Genomic DNA, 17,947 nt, shown 5'->3' on the forward strand with positions numbered 1-17,947 from the left:
AGTAAGTACCTATATGGACTTTAATAAACATATACTTACCTAAACGTTTTTTATGGTATTCTCTTACATTTAATGCATACTTAAAAATGAAAATATAATTATTATAAGTAACAAAAAGTTATTTATTTTGTTTTATTTTCAAAAACGGCCTTTTGACGGACACTTTTAAATATACAGACATGGTATTATTTTATCTCTACATTCCATAGTAGCTAGTTGATTTCGACACAAAGCAAGTGACATCTCATGATCCCTGAGCATATGGTGGGAGGCAACACTAGCTTTTAGTTACGAAAAAAACCAATAGGTGGCGTTTTACCAAAACTAACAAAACCTGAAACACAGTAACGACTTGTTCTTCTGGAACCTATATAAGCCCGTGGTTATTACTGAACCTTACATATTCGTTTTGAATTTGAAACTCTACCTTCCGCTCTCTTGTCATATGCGTTTCTGCATCAGTGCAAGAAAGATAGGAATATTTTTGAAAAGGCATTCCGTAATGCCTTGTATCCTGAATAACTAAAACTAAACTCGGAGTTCTGTATCGCACAATGCAAGATTTAAATAATTTTCTACTATCTGCTACGTCCGAGTAGAAGACATGAAATTCAAACAATCCTATTGGTTGATTTGCAAAAATCTATTCCTTAGCTACCTCGTACATCCCTGGTTGAAAGGCAACGTAAGATTATAAAAATTAAAAATATAAATAAGAACTTACAACAAAAAGTTATACAGTCTCATATCGTTGTTTTCTTATTTTATGTATTATTTTCAAAAAATGAACCACAACAGAAAGTATTCCTTAGCGTCTTTTTTTTAATTTACATTTTTTGCTACACATGCTATTAATTTCCCCCCTTCGGCCGTACGACGGATACTTATCGATACAATATAGAAATGTTATTCCTTATCTGTACACACTGCATCTAATGATCCCTGAGCATTTTGTGGGAAGCAACTCAGGCAACACTAGCTTTTAGTTACGAACAAAACCAATAGGTGGCGTTGTACCAAAACTGCCAAATACTGAAACGCGGTAACGACTTGTTCTTCTGGAACCTATATAAGCCCGTGATTAATACCGAACTTTATGTTCCCTTTGAATTTGAAACTCTACCTTCCGCTCTCTTGTCATATGCGTTTATGCATCAGTGCAAGAAAGAAAGGAATATTTTTGAAAAGGCATTCCGTAATGCCTTGTATCATGAATAACTAAAACGCTGTTGCTCCAGTCTCCAAGCTCCAGCTTTTATCGAATTATTATTTTTCATCGTTGTTCGGTGGTCCGATTTGCGTTTAATCCAACTCTTGTAATCTTGTGAGATCTAACTGAATGTTGGAATTTATATTTTACGGTGTCACAAATCATGTCGTAGTGGTGTGGAGAATCATTGAAAGTACCACAAATTAATTTACGAGTTCTAGGAGTTCAAGTCATTAGTCCACACCGGAGACATGTTTTTCGCCAAAGATGTGTGAGGAAGCTAAGCGTTTAGCGAGACCGAAGCAAGTTATGAAACTAAGTAGGTATTTGACCGTTTCCACCAAAGTGTCCTCCTCGGAGTTCTGTATCGCACACTGCAAGATTTAAATAATTTTCTACTATCTACTACATAGAAGACATGAAATTCAAACAATGCTATTGGTTGATTTGCACAAATCAATCCCTTAGCTACCTCTACATCTCTGGTTGAAAGGCACTCTAAGATTATAAAAATTAAAAATATGAATAAGTACAACAATAAGTTATACAATGTCATATCATTGTTTTCGTATTTTATATCTTAGCGTTTTTTTTTATTTAAATTTTATGCTACACTTATGCTACTAATTTATCCCTTCGGCCGTACGACGGATATTTTAGATACAATATAGTAATGTTATTCTTTATTTGTACACACTGGATCTAATGATCCCGGATCATATTGTGGGAGGCAACACTAGCTTTTAGTTACGAACAAAACCAATAGGTGGCGGTGTACCAAAACTGTCAGATACTGAAACACGGTAACGACTTGTTCTTCTGGAACCTATATAAGCCCGTGATTATTACTGAACCTTACATATTCGTTTTGAATTTGAAACTCTACCTTCCGCTCTCTTGTCATATGCGTTTCTGCATCAGTGCAAGAAAGAAAGGAATATTTTTGAAAAGGCATTCCGTAATGCCTTGTATTATGAAATTATGAATACCTAACTAAAACGCTGTTGCTCCAGCCTCCAAGCTCCAGCTTTTGTCGAATTATTTTTTTTCATCGTTGTTCGGTGGTCCGATTTGCGTTTAATCCAACTCTTGCAGTCTTGTGAGATCTAACTGAATGTTGGAATTTATATTTTACGGTGTCACAAATCATGTAGTATTGAAGTGGAGAATCATTGAAAGTACCGCAAATTAATTTACGAGTTCTAGGAGTTCAAGTTATTGGTCCACACCGGAGACATGTTTTTCGCCAAAGATGTGTGAGGTAGCTAAGCGTTTAGCGAGGTCGAAGCAAGTTATGAAACTAAGTAGGTATTTGACCGTTTTCACCAAAGTGTCCTCCTCGGAGTTCTTTATCGCACACTGCAAGATTTAAATAATTTTCTACTATCTACTACATAGAAGACATGAAATTCAAACAATCCTATTGGTTGATTTGCACAAATCAGTCCCTTAGCTACCTCGTACATCTCTGGTTGAAAGGCACCCTAAGATTATAAAAATTAAAAATATGAATAAGTACAACAATAAGTTATACAATGTCATATCATTGTTGTCTTATTTTATATCTTAGCGTTTTTTTAATTTAAATTTCTTGCTACACTTATGCTACTAATTTATCCCTTCGGCCGTACGACGGATATTTTAGATACAATATGGAAATGTTATTCTTTATTTGTACACACTGGATCTAATGATCCCTGATCATATTGTGGGAGGCAACACTAGCTTTTAGTTACGAACAAAACCAATAGGTGGCGGTGTACCAAAACTGCCAGATACTGAAACGCGGTAACGACTTGTTCTTCTGGAACCTATATAAGCCTGTGATTATTACCGAACTTTATGTTCCCTTTGAATTTGAAACTCTACCTTCCGCTCTCTTGTCATATGCGTTTATGCATCAGTGCAAGAGAGAAAGGAATATTTTTGAAAAGGCATTCCGTAATGCCTTGTATCATGAATCATGAATAACTAAAACGCTGTTGCTCCAGCTTCCAAGTTCCAGCTTATGTCGAATGTTTTTTCGAATGTTTCAGTAGTCCGTTTAACCCAACTCTCGTAATCTTGTGAGATCTAACTGAATGTTAGGCTTTACGGTGCCACAACCATTTAGTATTGGAGTGGAGAATCTTTGAAAGTATTATCTTTACCCACAAATTAATTTATCTATCAGTTGAAGTTATGAGTTGACATGTTTTTCGGCAGATTTGTGAGGCTGCTACCTCAGCCTCTAAGCTTTTAGCGAGGTCGAAGCTAAGTTATGAAACTAGATATTTGACCGTTTCCACCAAAATTTTCTGCTCAGAATTCTTCATCGCACACTCAAAGTTATAAATCATTTTCTATTATGAGCTACATAGAAGACATACAACTCAAACAATCCTATTGGTAATCGTAAAAGGCACCCTAAAATTATGAAAATAAAAAATATGAGTACAACAAAAATGTATTATTACAATATCATATCATTGTTTTCTTACTTTTTGTATTATCTCTATCTTTTATCTTGTGAGATTGAATTGAATATTAGGATTTACGGTGTCACAAGTCACAACCATGCAATGCAAGATATAAATAATTTTCTGATATCAGCTAGAATAGAATCGATGCTACCAGAGCTAAGGTAAGCTCAGTCATGAAACTCAAACAATCCTATAGGATTTGCACACATCAATTTGTCTACCTCGGACATCTCTGGTGGAGAGGCACCTTAACATAATCACGCACTCGAAACCCATCATTAATATTATCTGCATGTTTTCAAAACATTCCTCCTGCAAAAACGGCTTCGTGGCAAACTACTCGGTTATTTATATCAAGTAAATGGCAAGACCTCGGCCGCCCACGGAACAGAAAAAAATGTTTCCTAGTTTTATGTTTTAGTTTTTTCTGTTCTGGTAGAGAATCGACCCGAACGTTTTAGGTCATAGGTGATACATTTAATATGTTTTCGGTCGACCGTCGTTATCTTACTTCATCCGATGTGCATGAAGAAACTATAGTCAAGTTTCAACAAATAGTGATAAAACTAGACAAGCAGGCAAATAAGGAAATTAAACTTTCAAAATGTAATAGAAAAATAAAACTAAATGTGTAAACTTCGAATCTAATTTATTCAAATTAAATTTATTTATTAATCATATGTCATACATTACGGTAAACAAATGTATGTACATTCAACATGTATGTATATTCAACATATGTGATTGTGGTTTTAAATGTACTAATAAATTAAGTTAGGATTAAAACTACTTCGCAACAATCCGCTACAAATATGTATGATGGTATATATTTTAAACCATGCAGTATGTACCACCCTCCCTCCCTCAAAGGATGCATGCAGATGCAAAAATTAAAAATATACACCACCATACATACCACCACCAACACGTGTTTCGCTCCAAAACGGAGCATCATCAGGGTAAGTTGACTCTACGACGGTTAATCGCTAAGTGACGCTGTCAACGCTAAGCGTCATGCATCAAGTGTGTAAGCTCATGCATCCTTTGAGGGAGGGAGGGTGGTACATACTGCATGGTTTAAAATATATACCATCATACATATTTGTAGCAGATTGTTGCGAAGTAGTTTTAATCTTAACTTAATAGCATGGATTTCCGCAAAGTAACGCCTGATCCAATTAACTATGTACTAATAAATGCCAATTAAATTTAGTAGTTATCGCAAGAAGAGCTTGGCGATAATAAAATAAGAAATGTAACAGTTCTATTCATAAAATATTATAAAGAAAATAATTTTATTCGAAAGAAATTGTAACTTACAAGACTTATTATTTTGTGTTTAATCGAGAACTAACCTATGGTACATATACAAGCATTTAATATCATCAAAAACATGTTATATAATTTATTAGAACCATTGTGAATACTTACATTACGAAACATATTAAAAGTATATTATTATATAATAATGGCCTATGTACAAAAGTTTAGGCTCTTTCGTATTAGTTCTCATATTATTACTTCTTAGAACACCTTCGGTCAACTACACTAAGTACTTGCAAGATATATTGTGTGATTTATCTAAATGTAATAGCTATATTAAATCTATCATTTTTTGTAATCACATATTATTGCTTGTGGTATATTGAACACTCATCGGAATTTATTAAGTAGGAGGATCTTTACGTTCAGAATAGACTATATTTCAGTTTTTTTAAAATTTTCAAAGACTGGCCGATCTTCTTATTCACCGACCTCAAACAGGCTTTTTGACCATAACAAAGTATATCACCGCCCATGTATTTAAATATTAATATTGAAGTTTATAACTTGTATTGCCGTTTTAATTCAATTTAGAAAACCTTAAAAGTATTTTTCTTCTTGTTTGATAAAAAAAAAAACAGTTTTAAAAATTTAAGTTACAACAGTCAATTTATTGAACGAATTGAATTATATAGCAAGTTTTCAAACAGATTATAAGGCCACAAGGTTTAAAGACTGCACCTAATGTTATCACCGGATGATTGATAAAATCGGGACCCGGCGGTTAAGCACGGGAGCGTGCATATAATTTCACCACTATCACCCAGTCAACTAAGTTTTTCAGTTACGATCTACACAAGTTGGGGGCTTGTGCGCAAGTAAATTGTGATTAATGTAACTAAACCCAATTTTAAGATAATTGTACAGAGCTTACAAAAAAAATTAACACTACAATAATAAAAATAATGTTAGTCACCCCACTGCCAATTTAATGTACATCGATAATAAGTCAAATGCACAACCATATATTACGGAATTAAATTTAGATTACCACATAAAAAATATTAGGGTGTAAAATCAATACAATTATGTTATGTATCAAAAAAATTCCAACCCAATGATTTTTTCACGTCTTCAAACATCTTAATCTAATTACTGGCACTGAACTATCACAGTATGGGTCTGATCCGTTGCGGAACAAACACATTATACGCGTTGTAAGCATACAAGAGATTTATATTTGGTTTAAATGCGAGACTTTTCGTTGTCCGGTCGAAATATCTATAGTGTGCCACAAGGATGTTTTATGTTCCCATGAATAAAATAAATGCAGTGTTCCAATTATATAGTATTTGGGTATGAAGTAAATTGGATTTCCATCACTGTAGTCCAAAGAGCAATCTAAGCCAATCAGTGCGCAGTTTGTTTCAATCAGGATGAATTTTGAGTCAAACTAATTGCAGTTACAGATACCACTCAGCTGTAATCCAAACAAATCAGCATACAGGTTAAATCATTTAACTTTAATTTTTAAGTATTTGCCTGCATGCAATACAATACCTAATTTAATTGAAACTTTTAAAATTATATGTCAGGGTACAAGATCCAGAAATATTTGTCCACATAAAATTTAAATTCAATATCAGACGATTTCGTCAATGACTATGGACAAATCCATAGATATTTCGATTCGGCAACACTAAATTAAATTAACAACTGTTCTTAAGACAGTTTTATCCTTAAATTTTACAATACACAATAGACAAGACACGGTAAATCGTTGCTGTTATAAATTAGCATTAATTATTAAGAAAACATTAAAATTACAGAAACGTTAATATAATTTACACAGAATAAAATGGTCAAAAAACGTATACACAAGGGAAGACACATTTACAATAGTAACTTGTTGGTTAATAAAGCGAATAATAACGACAACTTTTGAAAACAATAGGATATTACGACACATGATAAAACTAAAAGGACATGTTTATGATAAATTTTACCAGATTGCAGAGGGTAATGTTTTGTCGACGTACGACTATTTATGTGTTCTCTGTATGTCTCATTCTTTGGCATGCCCTGCTGCTCAAGGAAACATTTTTACAGATAAGGTGTTGTTTGATTCAACTAAAATGTGGGAATGACCATGGGTATCAATAGGTAAGTAATATCTTTAAGAAGCGAGGATTTCCTTTTTATTTCTTATAATAATTTGTAGTCTTTAAAAATAATCAGGAAATCACGATAAATTGTGTATTAAATAAAAAATATACTATTGACTCTTTTCTTCAAACATCTAAAACAATAGTCGACGTGAAAGTGTAAAATTACAGGTTTTTTTTTATAGGTACTCCCTACTCAGTAATCAAAAATTTAAATAAAAATCTAGTATACTTTAATAATAATTTGAGAAACTTCACAAAAGGCCATAATACCCTATATTTAGTTATTGTTGTCGTTGTAATTAAAATTATTTAAAGTAAATAGTACAAGAATAAAACAAAAATAAAATGAACACAACACAAAAAAAGTTTAAAGGAACATTTAGGAATAAGAAAATCTATTTATATACATTTACAATGATGCTGCCTGGTGCCGAAAAATGGGTGTTTATCCTCTGATATTGATACAGAATTTTTGTAATGCGTTAATACATAGGCTCACCGGCGACATATTCAATAATAAAAAGGATACAATATTTTGTCAGATAACCTGTGAGTTAGTTGAAACAATCAATTATAAACAATTATTTCACTATGTTACATGACGCTGGACATTTTGTTAAGACATATTCGATATAAACATTGTACTGCACTATGTTCATTTTTCACTGGGTCACTAAAAATCGTTGTACGTTGCCGTTCTACGTCACGCGTTTATTTTTCACTGTCACTAACCGACGCTGCATGCTGATGATAAATTCCACGTCACTAGATATTACTACACCACCGCACGAGTTACATCGGCACTTCCGCTACGTACTCCACACTGAGAAGGAGCTCCACTAGGTCCTGCGCGTGTAACCAGCGCCAGAGGACCGCTGGAACCCGCTCGGTACAGGGGCGGGGGGCCGTTGTATGTCACGCGGTTATTTTCACTGGGTCACTAAATTTCCGTAGCCGTTATCATTCCACGTCACTAGATATCACAGCACCGCCGCACGAATCACATTGGCACTTCCGCTACATACTCCACACTAAGGAGCAGGTCCACCAGGTCCTGCGCGTGTAACCAGCGCCAGGGCACCGCTGGAGCCCGCTCGGTACAGGCGCGGGGGCGGAGCGCCACGCCGTACAGCGAGCACGCCGCGCACGCGAAGCACAGCACCGCGAACAGCTGGAACAGCCACTTCAGCGGCTCCCTGCGAACACACTGCCGGTGTACGGTTACGGCTCACGGGTTGCTTGTTAGTTAAGCAGACTTGTGTTATGATAAGTAATATTACATGCAGGTTAATGTATGATATGTTAAAGTTGATTCTAGGTCAGGATGTGACGGTTACATCGCATCTGTTGCATAGACAGAGACCAATCTGAAGTCTTACTTGAGTAATAAATTGAGAAACATAAAATTGAAATAATTTAAAAGCGTTTGTGCAATAGCCAATTAATCATCCATTTCGTAGTTTGAAGTTATAAATACATTCATTTCTTTTTAACCGACTTCAAAAAAGGAGGGGGTTTCTCAATTCGACCGTATATATATATTTTTTTTCAATATACCTGTGACAAACTCATTGAATGATACATGAACAACACTATTACGTTCTTACAAATTATATTCAAGCTCAACCTGAGACTAGCTGAGTATGGAAAATTTACTTTTACGTTTAAAACTAACCTTAAAAACCTTCCCTATAAATACTAGAATAAATCTTATTGTTAGTATGCAAGTTTTCGAAATCATTACTTTTTGATTATGCGCATGCGCATCTACTTCTTAATTGCGTCCAGACTAAGAAACATTAAAATCTACTCACCAGAAGTATTTTTTCAATGTGCGATTAGGTCCGTTCTTTCTCTTAACGCAACTTGTGCACGGCAGCTCGGTTTGTGTCGATACTGTTGACAGATCTGCAATTGTACAAATTAGTTCTTATTATTTTCGTCATCAACCCATTACTGTCCCCCAGCTGGGCACGGATTCCTCTCATAGTGAGAGGCGTTTAGACCATTAATCATCTCCCTGGCCAAGTGCGAAATAGAAGACTTCACACACCCTTTAGTACTTTGTTCCTAAGAATTCAAGCTTGCAGGTTTCCTCACGATGTTAACCCTCACCAGATAAAACACAATGTTTTGCAACTAATACTGCGAAATTTCGTTGTTAAATTAAATGATACAGTTATATATAATTACTAAGTTTAATATTATACTTAATAGTAATATACTGATATTGTAATAAATGAATACGATAAATACTACCGAAAGTTATTATCTACACTACTGAACATTATGCACCTCCACCAAGAAACAAAAATATGTACATAAGATTAACCAGGTCTGGCGGTCTTGAAAGGATTACATTGTTTGTGATAAATTATAATGTATTACGCCATATGTTTAGTTCGAAAAAAATGAACTACAATAATAAAATACAAGCTATTAATTTTCTACTACATACATAGTACATGATCTTCGTATTCAATTTCTATTGTTAAGGATTAATAGTAACTATGACAATGACCACAGTAGATATTTATTTTTAACTACTTACAAGTTCCATCACTACTTTGCTATGACAACACTCAACAGTTATAACTTTACCTACCCACATTAGGAACATAAAATATAGAAAACTACAATTATTTTGTTCATCATATATAATTATAACATAACCATCATAACACTCCTTTCTATATCAATACTATCTATGACAACACTCAACAACAGTAACATAAACAACCTAAATCTTGAACTACCCACATTTAGTACCATACCTAAATACAACAATAATTCTACTTCATACAAATAACATTACCACTCTCGGTCTGAACGAACGTCGAACACTTCTCACAGCACATTCGCTGTATTTCATCCCCTTGCTTATTACAAGCGGCTTCTAGCACATCTAGCTTCGACTCCAAGTTTCCTACCACTTCTTGCAACAATCTATTCCTGTCATTGCCTTCATCAACAAGAGTTTGTAATAAACTTAGATTAGATTCATATTTATCTATCTCTAGTTGCATATCACTCATAGATTTTCTCGAAAGTCTGACGTCACTCTCCAATTTTGAAGTATATCTCTTGTTTTTCTCGCATTCGACACATTTCGAGCAGTCCATACAACTTTGTAGATTATTATTATTTACAACATCGTGTTCTTGCACATCTGTTTGAGTCTTAACGCACACAGAGGTGGTATTTAAGTTATGTGTTTGTGTTCCTACTGAATTATCACTTACATGACAAATTGGCTCTACATTTACACATTCAGTTTCATTGTCAACAGTTTGTGTAGCTTGGGTTAGTACTGAATGTACCGTCTGACATTGTACACTGGTTACATTTTCACTCCCTCCTACGCTAGTATCATTGTCAATTTCGTTGTACCCTTCGTCTGTTTGTGTTGCAACCGTTATTAGTGAGGTATCGAGACTTTCTGCGTGTCTTTCTGCTGTTTGTGCTGTTATGTTGTGCTTAGACATGTTGCAAAAGCTGAGACGAATCTCGTCGAATAGCGATACGTTGGTGACCCTACCTTGGTCCTCACGTAAGGCGTTCACAAAGGATTCTTCGTCTAAGATATGGTTCTCTAGAGGGGTAAAGAAGCGTATGAGAAAGCGTAATTAGTTTGCAAGAAAGCGTTAAGTGTTTTAAGGGCTCGTATACAAAACTGCGATGCGAATTCGCAACCCGACACAAATTGCAGCGATGCGATTTCGTGCGGCAAGACCTCTCCCAGCGGTGACATTCTTTCGACTACCGTCAACGGTACTGAATTTTGTAAACTAGGTCGTGACATGGATCGTAAAAAGAAGTGTGCACTTTTGTTATTGCTTAGGAGATACAGGAAAGAGAAACAAAGAAGATTTTGTGTTCATCTATTTATTATTACTATGAATGCCGATGGGAACTACTTTCATCTAAAATATGAAGCTTTGAAAATCGACGAAAATTTAGTTTTTAATTATTTTCGAACGAGCATATCTTCATTCAAAGTGCTTTTAAGTTTAATATCACCATATCTTCAACGTCGTACTCTGTCATTTTTTTACATTAAAGTATACGTCTTCCCCACACTCTGTCGCAGAGCGAACTAAAAATGGCGTCAACAATTGTGACGAAACATCGCAGGAATGCGCGATGCGAATCAATTCGCAAATACCTGCGATGCGTCGAGGGAGCTCGCAGATTTGTATGATGCGACGTCGCATGGCAGTTTTGTGTACAAGCCCTTTAGCATAGAGCTCAATTCACACGCACATGCGGCATTATTGTCTAAGACTTCTGAGAATTCACGCAGCGTTTGTCTTTAGTTTCCGACGTGGACAAGGAATAGCTAGTTACATTTGTAAGTGTTGAGATGCCACATCCACGCGCAAAAAATAAGAAATAACGCTCCGTGAGTTCAAAGCCTAAATTAAGGCACTTTTATTCGCGAATAAAGTAATTCTTTTATTATTTTAAAAATTTGCCCGTAAATTTATTTTCTGATCGCTAAGCATAGAATACACCTCGAAATACCATAAATTGTTATGATTGTCGGTATAAAACTGTCCCATGTGAGTCGCGGTCTTCCGTGGAAATTCTTTCTACTGTATGTAATGAAAGATGTATGTATGTATAAAGCATAAATATTGAATGGAAGGCATAAATCTATGTTATTGCTAAACATAATGTAATGCATCGTTTATGATAGACACATGGCAGCTAGCCAATGATTCGAATTATGATTATGGATACTATTAATTTTAAACAGTTTACGAAAATTCACCTTGAGATATTTTAATGATTATGAAATACTACCTATGCAAATACATTTATTTACATTTCTGTTGATAGAGGACTTATGGATGTTTAAAATCGCTTTAGGACAAACTGAATGATCATTATTGGAATAAGCCTTTTAAATGACTTCTCTAAAAAACTACTTTTAAGAATTGTGATGATTATTTCGGCATGGCCAACGTACAATGATAGGACAACAGTAGCGATTGATTTCAAGTATTTTTAACTGAAGGAAATGGACATACAGTGTATTTCTATGTATTATTGAAGTAAACAATATAGGCGTAGCATAGGTATGACCCACTGGGTGGAAAGTAACTTCTCCTTCAAACTCAGCCTTAGTACAACCTAACCTAACCTAACTTAACTAATATCATAGCCAAAGTGAAATTTGTTTTTTTGTGTGTTATGCTTTCACGCTTTAACAACATAACTGATTGTCAAAGAATTTTGCACACATATTGTCAAGGGCTCAGAAAAGGATATAGGGCATTTTTCCCGAGAGATAAATAAAAACAACTTTTGTCATCAACCTCTGACCGCGAGCAAAGCCACGGGCCAAAGTTCGTAAGTGATAATTAGTTATTTAAACTGACCTTGAGCAAACCGGCTGTCTGCGTTGAGGCTATCGAGCGCGGTGAGCATCTGGTCCTCTGTGTAGCTGACATCGATCGAGCGGTCCATGCGCAGGTGGTTCTGGTTAGACTTGTTCAATAGGTCTTTCAGTTCCATCTCTAGAAGCACCTGGATTCATAAAATATAATTGTTTGTACATCATATTGAAAAACGCTGTATCAGTGTCTTTTTAATCTTATTTATTTTAAGTATTTGTTACTAAAATACTAAAGGACTACAAAATCGTAAAGGTGCTACAAAGGCAGGATACTCATCTTATCTTGGATTGCTTACAGATGCACATGGGCGGCAGTAGCCTTACCATCAGGCGGACTGTATGCTGAGCTGGTACTCGTAGTATGTCTGAAGGTGGTAGAACCCTTTGTAGTTCGATTCCGGCGGCACCACCGCCACAATATTTCTACCTAATAACAGCAGTTTTAGGAGCTGTTGTGTTCCGGTTTGAAGGGTGTGGTAAGGGAGACAGACTTTTCCGAGGCGTTCTCTCTTAGTCCTCAGGGGTAGCGGCGCATCTGTGGCCGACCTCAGCTAGGAATATTTAATCCTATCTGGGGTTGATTTCAGATGTCCATAGGCGCCACTTACCATCAGGTGGACTGCATGCTCGTCTACTACTCTTATACTAAAAAAAAATGTTTTAAAAAAGCAAATAAAGTCACCTTTTCCTTAATAAGCTGTTGCATGAACTCCTCCTGGTCCTGCAGGCGGGCGCTGAGGTCCGCGTGGTCGGTGCGCAGCGTCTCGTTCTCCTCGCGCAGCGTGGTCTGCCGGCTCGCGTACATCTCGTTGATGCGGTGGCACTCGTCCTTAGACTTCGTTAGCTGCTCTTGTAGCGTCAGTTTCTGGGGAACATGTAGGATTGACTTTTAGATCAGTATATTGACATGTTGCAACATTGGTCGTTTTTTTTATAGAACATTGAAATAGCAAATGAGTATGTAGTCCATCTTATATTAATGTTTACTGCTGCTCAGTGGCGGACTAAGATCGTCGAAGACCCGGGGCGGAAAGTTCAATGGAGGTCCCCAGTGTAAAATGTTTGCCTATGATTAGGCGACTTATTTTTTTGCTGACTGATACACAATTCATAGATTGTTTAGTTTTAGATAACAGCTCCAGCAGCAGCTCGCCGCGCCGCACTGCGCCGCGCCACGTGCCCGCGCCTCACCTCGGTGTCGAGCGCGGCCACCTGCTCCAGCAGCAGCTCGCCGCGCCGCGTCACGTGCCCGCGCCTCACCTCGGTGTCGAGCGCGGCCACCTGCTCCAGCAGCAGCTCGCCGCGCCGCGTCACGTGCCCGCGCCTCACCTCGGTGTCGAGCGCGGCCACCTGCTCCAGCAGCAGCTCGCCGCGCCGCGTCACGTGCCCGCGCCTCACCTCGGTGTCGAGCGCGGCCACCTGCTCCAGCAGCAGCTTGCCGCGCCGCGTCACGTGCCCGCGCCTCACCTCGGTGTCGAGCGCGGCCACCTGCTCCAGCAGCAGCTCGCCGCGCCGCGTCACGTGCCCGCGCCTCACCTCGGTGTCGAGCGCGGCCACCTGCTCCAGCAGCAGCTCGCCGCGCCGCGTCACGTGCCCGCGCCTCACCTCGGTGTCGAGCGCGGCCACCTGCTCCAGCAGCAGCTCGCCGCGCCGCACTGCGCCGCGTCACGTGCCGCGCCTCACCTCGGTGTCGAGCGCGGCCACCTGCTCCAACAGCAGCTTGCCGCGCCGCCGCGCGCCGTCCAGCTCCCGCCGCGCGTCCTCCAGCGCGCGCTCGGCGCTGCACAGCCGCTCGCACACCTCCTCGTAGTCGCGCCGCACGTGAGTCAACGTCACGTTCTCTTCACGTAACCTGGAGATAATGAAAGTTCGTTTGAGATTACTGTGTAGATGAAATAATTGATTTACTAATTATAATAAGGATTGGTTTAATAAAATTGGATTTTTTACCACCACCACTATCTTAAAACCGTCGTATTCACACATAATATTTACATTAAAAAAGTGTCATGTAGCCATGTTACCGGCTACAAAAAAATCATTACATTAGTTAGATGACTTCTTGGGAAATCGGGAATCAAATTAGAAATTACATATTAGAGCGATAAAGTGACTGTTTCGTCATCCTGGTGGTCAAAACTATATCTCGACGTCCGCACACTAATGATTCTAATGAGTGCAAGCTAGCTCTGCAGCTCCTCCAGCAGCTGGCACCTGGCACACGCGGCGTACGTACATGTTGAGGTGCGCCCGCAGCGAGTCCCGCTCGGCGGAGAGCGCGGCGAGCGCCTCCTCGTGCTGGCGGTCCGTGAAGTCCAGCTGGCCGCGCAGCTGGTGCGCCAGGTGAGACTTCTCCCGCAGCTCGCTCTGCAGCTCCTCCAGCAGCTGGAAACCTGACACACATATTTTTATACGACCTGGCATGCCTTTTTCTCATACCGATTTTTCATGTACATTTACACATTAAATATGAAAAACTAATTGATTACCTTGATAAAAAATTATAATAAAAAAAAGCAGAATCATTTTTAGAGATCTAACATTATAATTATGACTGTTAAAACTTACCATCTGTAGATATACCAGAATCTGAGTCATGTGGTGCTTGTTCACCTTTCAAATTAAAACTGTAACAAAATGTTTATATCTTTATATCATACAATGTTTCTTAGAATTAAATTTAACTGACCATTTATCAACAGCCTTTGCAAGCATAATATGCAGAATTGCATCCCACTTATAAGAATATAAATAAAAGAGGCTTTCCATTCTTATGGCACTATTATTTTACATTTCACAACATGCACATTTGTTGGTAGTTTTAGCGGGCAATGCATATCAACCTTTCTGGATGACTTACAATAGTGTTACGTTAAGATGCAGACGCTTCAGAAACTAGGCGCTTACTAACTATGTAACTGTTACAAAATGTGGTTTTGTTAGTTTCTTAATAAAATGTTTGCAGGCAATGGCGGCTGAAAACCGCTCTGTTGGTTATCAGGTTATCACTCTTACAATAGATTATTTCACGTGTTGTTCTGTATTAATTCTAAACTAAGGACTCACCTTTCTTCTAGGTCAATTTTAATCTTCTGTTGTTTCTGGCACTCACTGTAATTTTTGAGTGTCATCGCCAATTTAGCAACTGTTATTTCAGGTCTAGTCTGGTCTGGATCTAGAAGCGATCTTAAGTAGCTGTCTTCAGCACTAATACTGAAATATATGAATAAATAGATAAAAAATATCATTACAATGTGTTTGTTACTTATTTTTAGGCAACTCTGTTCTATAAATTTGTAAACATATTTGTTATTAAGTAATTGAGAAAAAAAGCTAGTAACAGATTTGATGAAACTAATCATAACACAAATCTTATTCTTTTTAAAACCTTAATATGGAAGTTGTCACAAAGAAATCAACATAAAAAGGTCAGTCGTACTTTGTAGAGTAAAAAGTAATACCACAACAAGTAATTTGGCCAGAAATGCAAGACACATTATTTGCGTAAGTGAGATAAACGCTAAGTAAACATTCCTACAGTATGCAAAGTATCAGTTGTGCAAACTTATGATATACATTTACGTCATATAATATAATGCAGGTTCTTTTGAAACTAACAATTATACAAAGTTGCATTATAATCTCATACTCAAATCAACTGATCCAAAAAGTTGCGATATGTGAATATTTTGGGTAAATGTGTTTTGATAAAATTAAATATAACTTGTTCAAATTTACTATTCAGATTGTCCAACAGTCACTGTTATTATTTATTACCATCAGTCTATGCATAACAGATAAATGTATAATTGGGCAGTATTGAAATTAAATAAATATTGTAAACGTAAATAGTATTTTTTTCTTATATAATGAATATCATCTTGTAAATATATTATGCACTAAAACATATAGTGGTAAATTTTGCAACAAATCAGCAATTAAATTTATCAATCTCCTCCAACTTTATTCAATATTAATAATGAAAATGTGAAAATATATATTAGATATACCTTACAATATACAAACATATTTCCCTAAACACAAAATGTTACCACAACAAACTGTTGTCTACTCATGTTACTTTCCTGTATCCTAAATAAACAGGGAAGTCTAAAATTAGTGCCACAAGTAACCGCAAATGACTAAAACAACTACAGGCGTATGTTCCACTTTCGTATTGAGGGCATTCAGAGAATTTTAATAGATCATAATTCGTAAAATTATAACCTTGCTACATTAAAAATATCAAGAAAAATACGAAGTGTATATTGAATATTGATACTGTAAAAGTAGGGAATTAGTTAAAATAATATACATACTCGTTAGTTTTCACGAACGGTGCTAATTTGTCCATCAAAGTATCAACACGCAGAGTTCCCGAACTGTCGGCTCCACAATAGTCAAAAATCTCGATGGCTGTGACCAAGTAATCTTAAATATAAAAGTGCATTTTGTTTAATTAATCAAGTTTAAAATACCAACGCGATGTCACATAAATAAACTTCATAATAAACTCACCGTTCGAACTTGAGTCCTCGTCTATTAATTTAGACATTTTTGTCAGAAATAATTCCAACGTTTATATTTTCAAATCAATACGATAATTATCATACATGCGATCCAACGGTCACTTTTGTTTATTTTTCATTAGTATAATCTAAATAAATTCGTTACGCTAGACCGAAGTGTAAAAATAGTTTTGTAATAAAAACGGTTTAACATTTATAGTATTTTATAGTGTTGGGACATGTGTGATCTACGGTTTTTGTTTTTATCGATACCAATGTTGCCACTACATAATCTTTAGGATGGAGCGATTTTTTTTAAATTTTGTTATTGTAATAGCGATAAAAAGATGTGTTTATGGTTAAAACTGAAGTGTGCAAAATAATATTTAAATTGTATAAGGGTAAGAGCCTCCGCCAGGTCACTAAACATTAAAAAATGTGGATTTTAAGCGTCTCTTCTTTTTTAAATATTTATTTTATTTGTTTCATTTTATTACAAAGAAAATTAACGAAAAATATAACCGTATAAAATAATAGGCGTGTAAAATATTAATAATAAAGTGTTATTATATGGACGTGGAAGGGGTACAAGCGATAAGCAAAATATGTTAGGTGACGCCCCCTTCACTAATACCGTTTGTTTATTTACCATAAACTAGATTTTTTTCGCTACGCTATATCTATGTTATTTACAACAGTCAACACATATAGTATTATACTATTATAAGCAAAACACAAACTTTATTAAAAATAATTTAATCAAATTAGGATTTTAATAACAAAACTTCTATGAATTTCTGGTTTTAGAGAAAACAAGGTACGATACCACTTTTCATGAATATATGTGATGCGCCTAACCGTCCTAAGCAATGTCTCAAGCAAAAGTAAATCAAATGCCAAAAGCCATTCAGCCACTCCTGTCGTATTGACGTAAA

General features: G+C 36.6%; 1 protein-coding gene across 1 annotated transcript; it reads right to left on the reverse strand.

The window, feature by feature from the left end:
* Positions 1-7,303: 7,303 nt before the first annotated feature.
* LOC140757592 (uncharacterized) lies at positions 7,304-17,230 on the reverse strand. Its single transcript, XM_073093413.1, has 11 exons — positions 17,023-17,230; positions 16,824-16,935; positions 15,571-15,717; positions 15,073-15,131; positions 14,741-14,897; positions 14,188-14,356; positions 13,187-13,369; positions 12,488-12,635; positions 9,919-10,695; positions 8,918-9,011; positions 7,304-8,299 (listed from the first exon to the last, which is right to left on the reverse strand). Exons 1-11 carry the CDS (start codon positions 17,057-17,059, stop codon positions 8,104-8,106), a joined length of 2,079 nt encoding a protein of 692 aa, XP_072949514.1. The 5' UTR covers positions 17,060-17,230; the 3' UTR covers positions 7,304-8,103.
* Positions 17,231-17,947: the final 717 nt, after the last annotated feature.

Source organism: Epargyreus clarus, unplaced genomic scaffold, assembly GCF_041222505.1.
Source record: "Epargyreus clarus isolate Ecla_fem2 unplaced genomic scaffold, WU_Ecla_fem_2.2 ptg000004l, whole genome shotgun sequence".
Taxonomy (NCBI): Eukaryota; Metazoa; Arthropoda; class Insecta; order Lepidoptera; family Hesperiidae; genus Epargyreus; species Epargyreus clarus.

Excerpts from the sequence above, each read along its gene's own strand:
- LOC140757592 (XM_073093413.1), bottom strand. The coding sequence starts at position 17,059 with ATGTCTAAATTAATAGACGAGGACTCAAGTTCGAACG. Across the intron at positions 14,357-14,740 it reads CTGCGGGCGCACCTCAACAT|GTTACGTGAAGAGAACGTGA; the intron begins GTACGTACGCCG and ends CATTATCTCCAG. Across the intron at positions 13,370-14,187 it reads TGGCCGCGCTCGACACCGAG|AAACTGACGCTACAAGAGCA; the intron begins GTGAGGCGCGGC and ends CATGTTCCCCAG.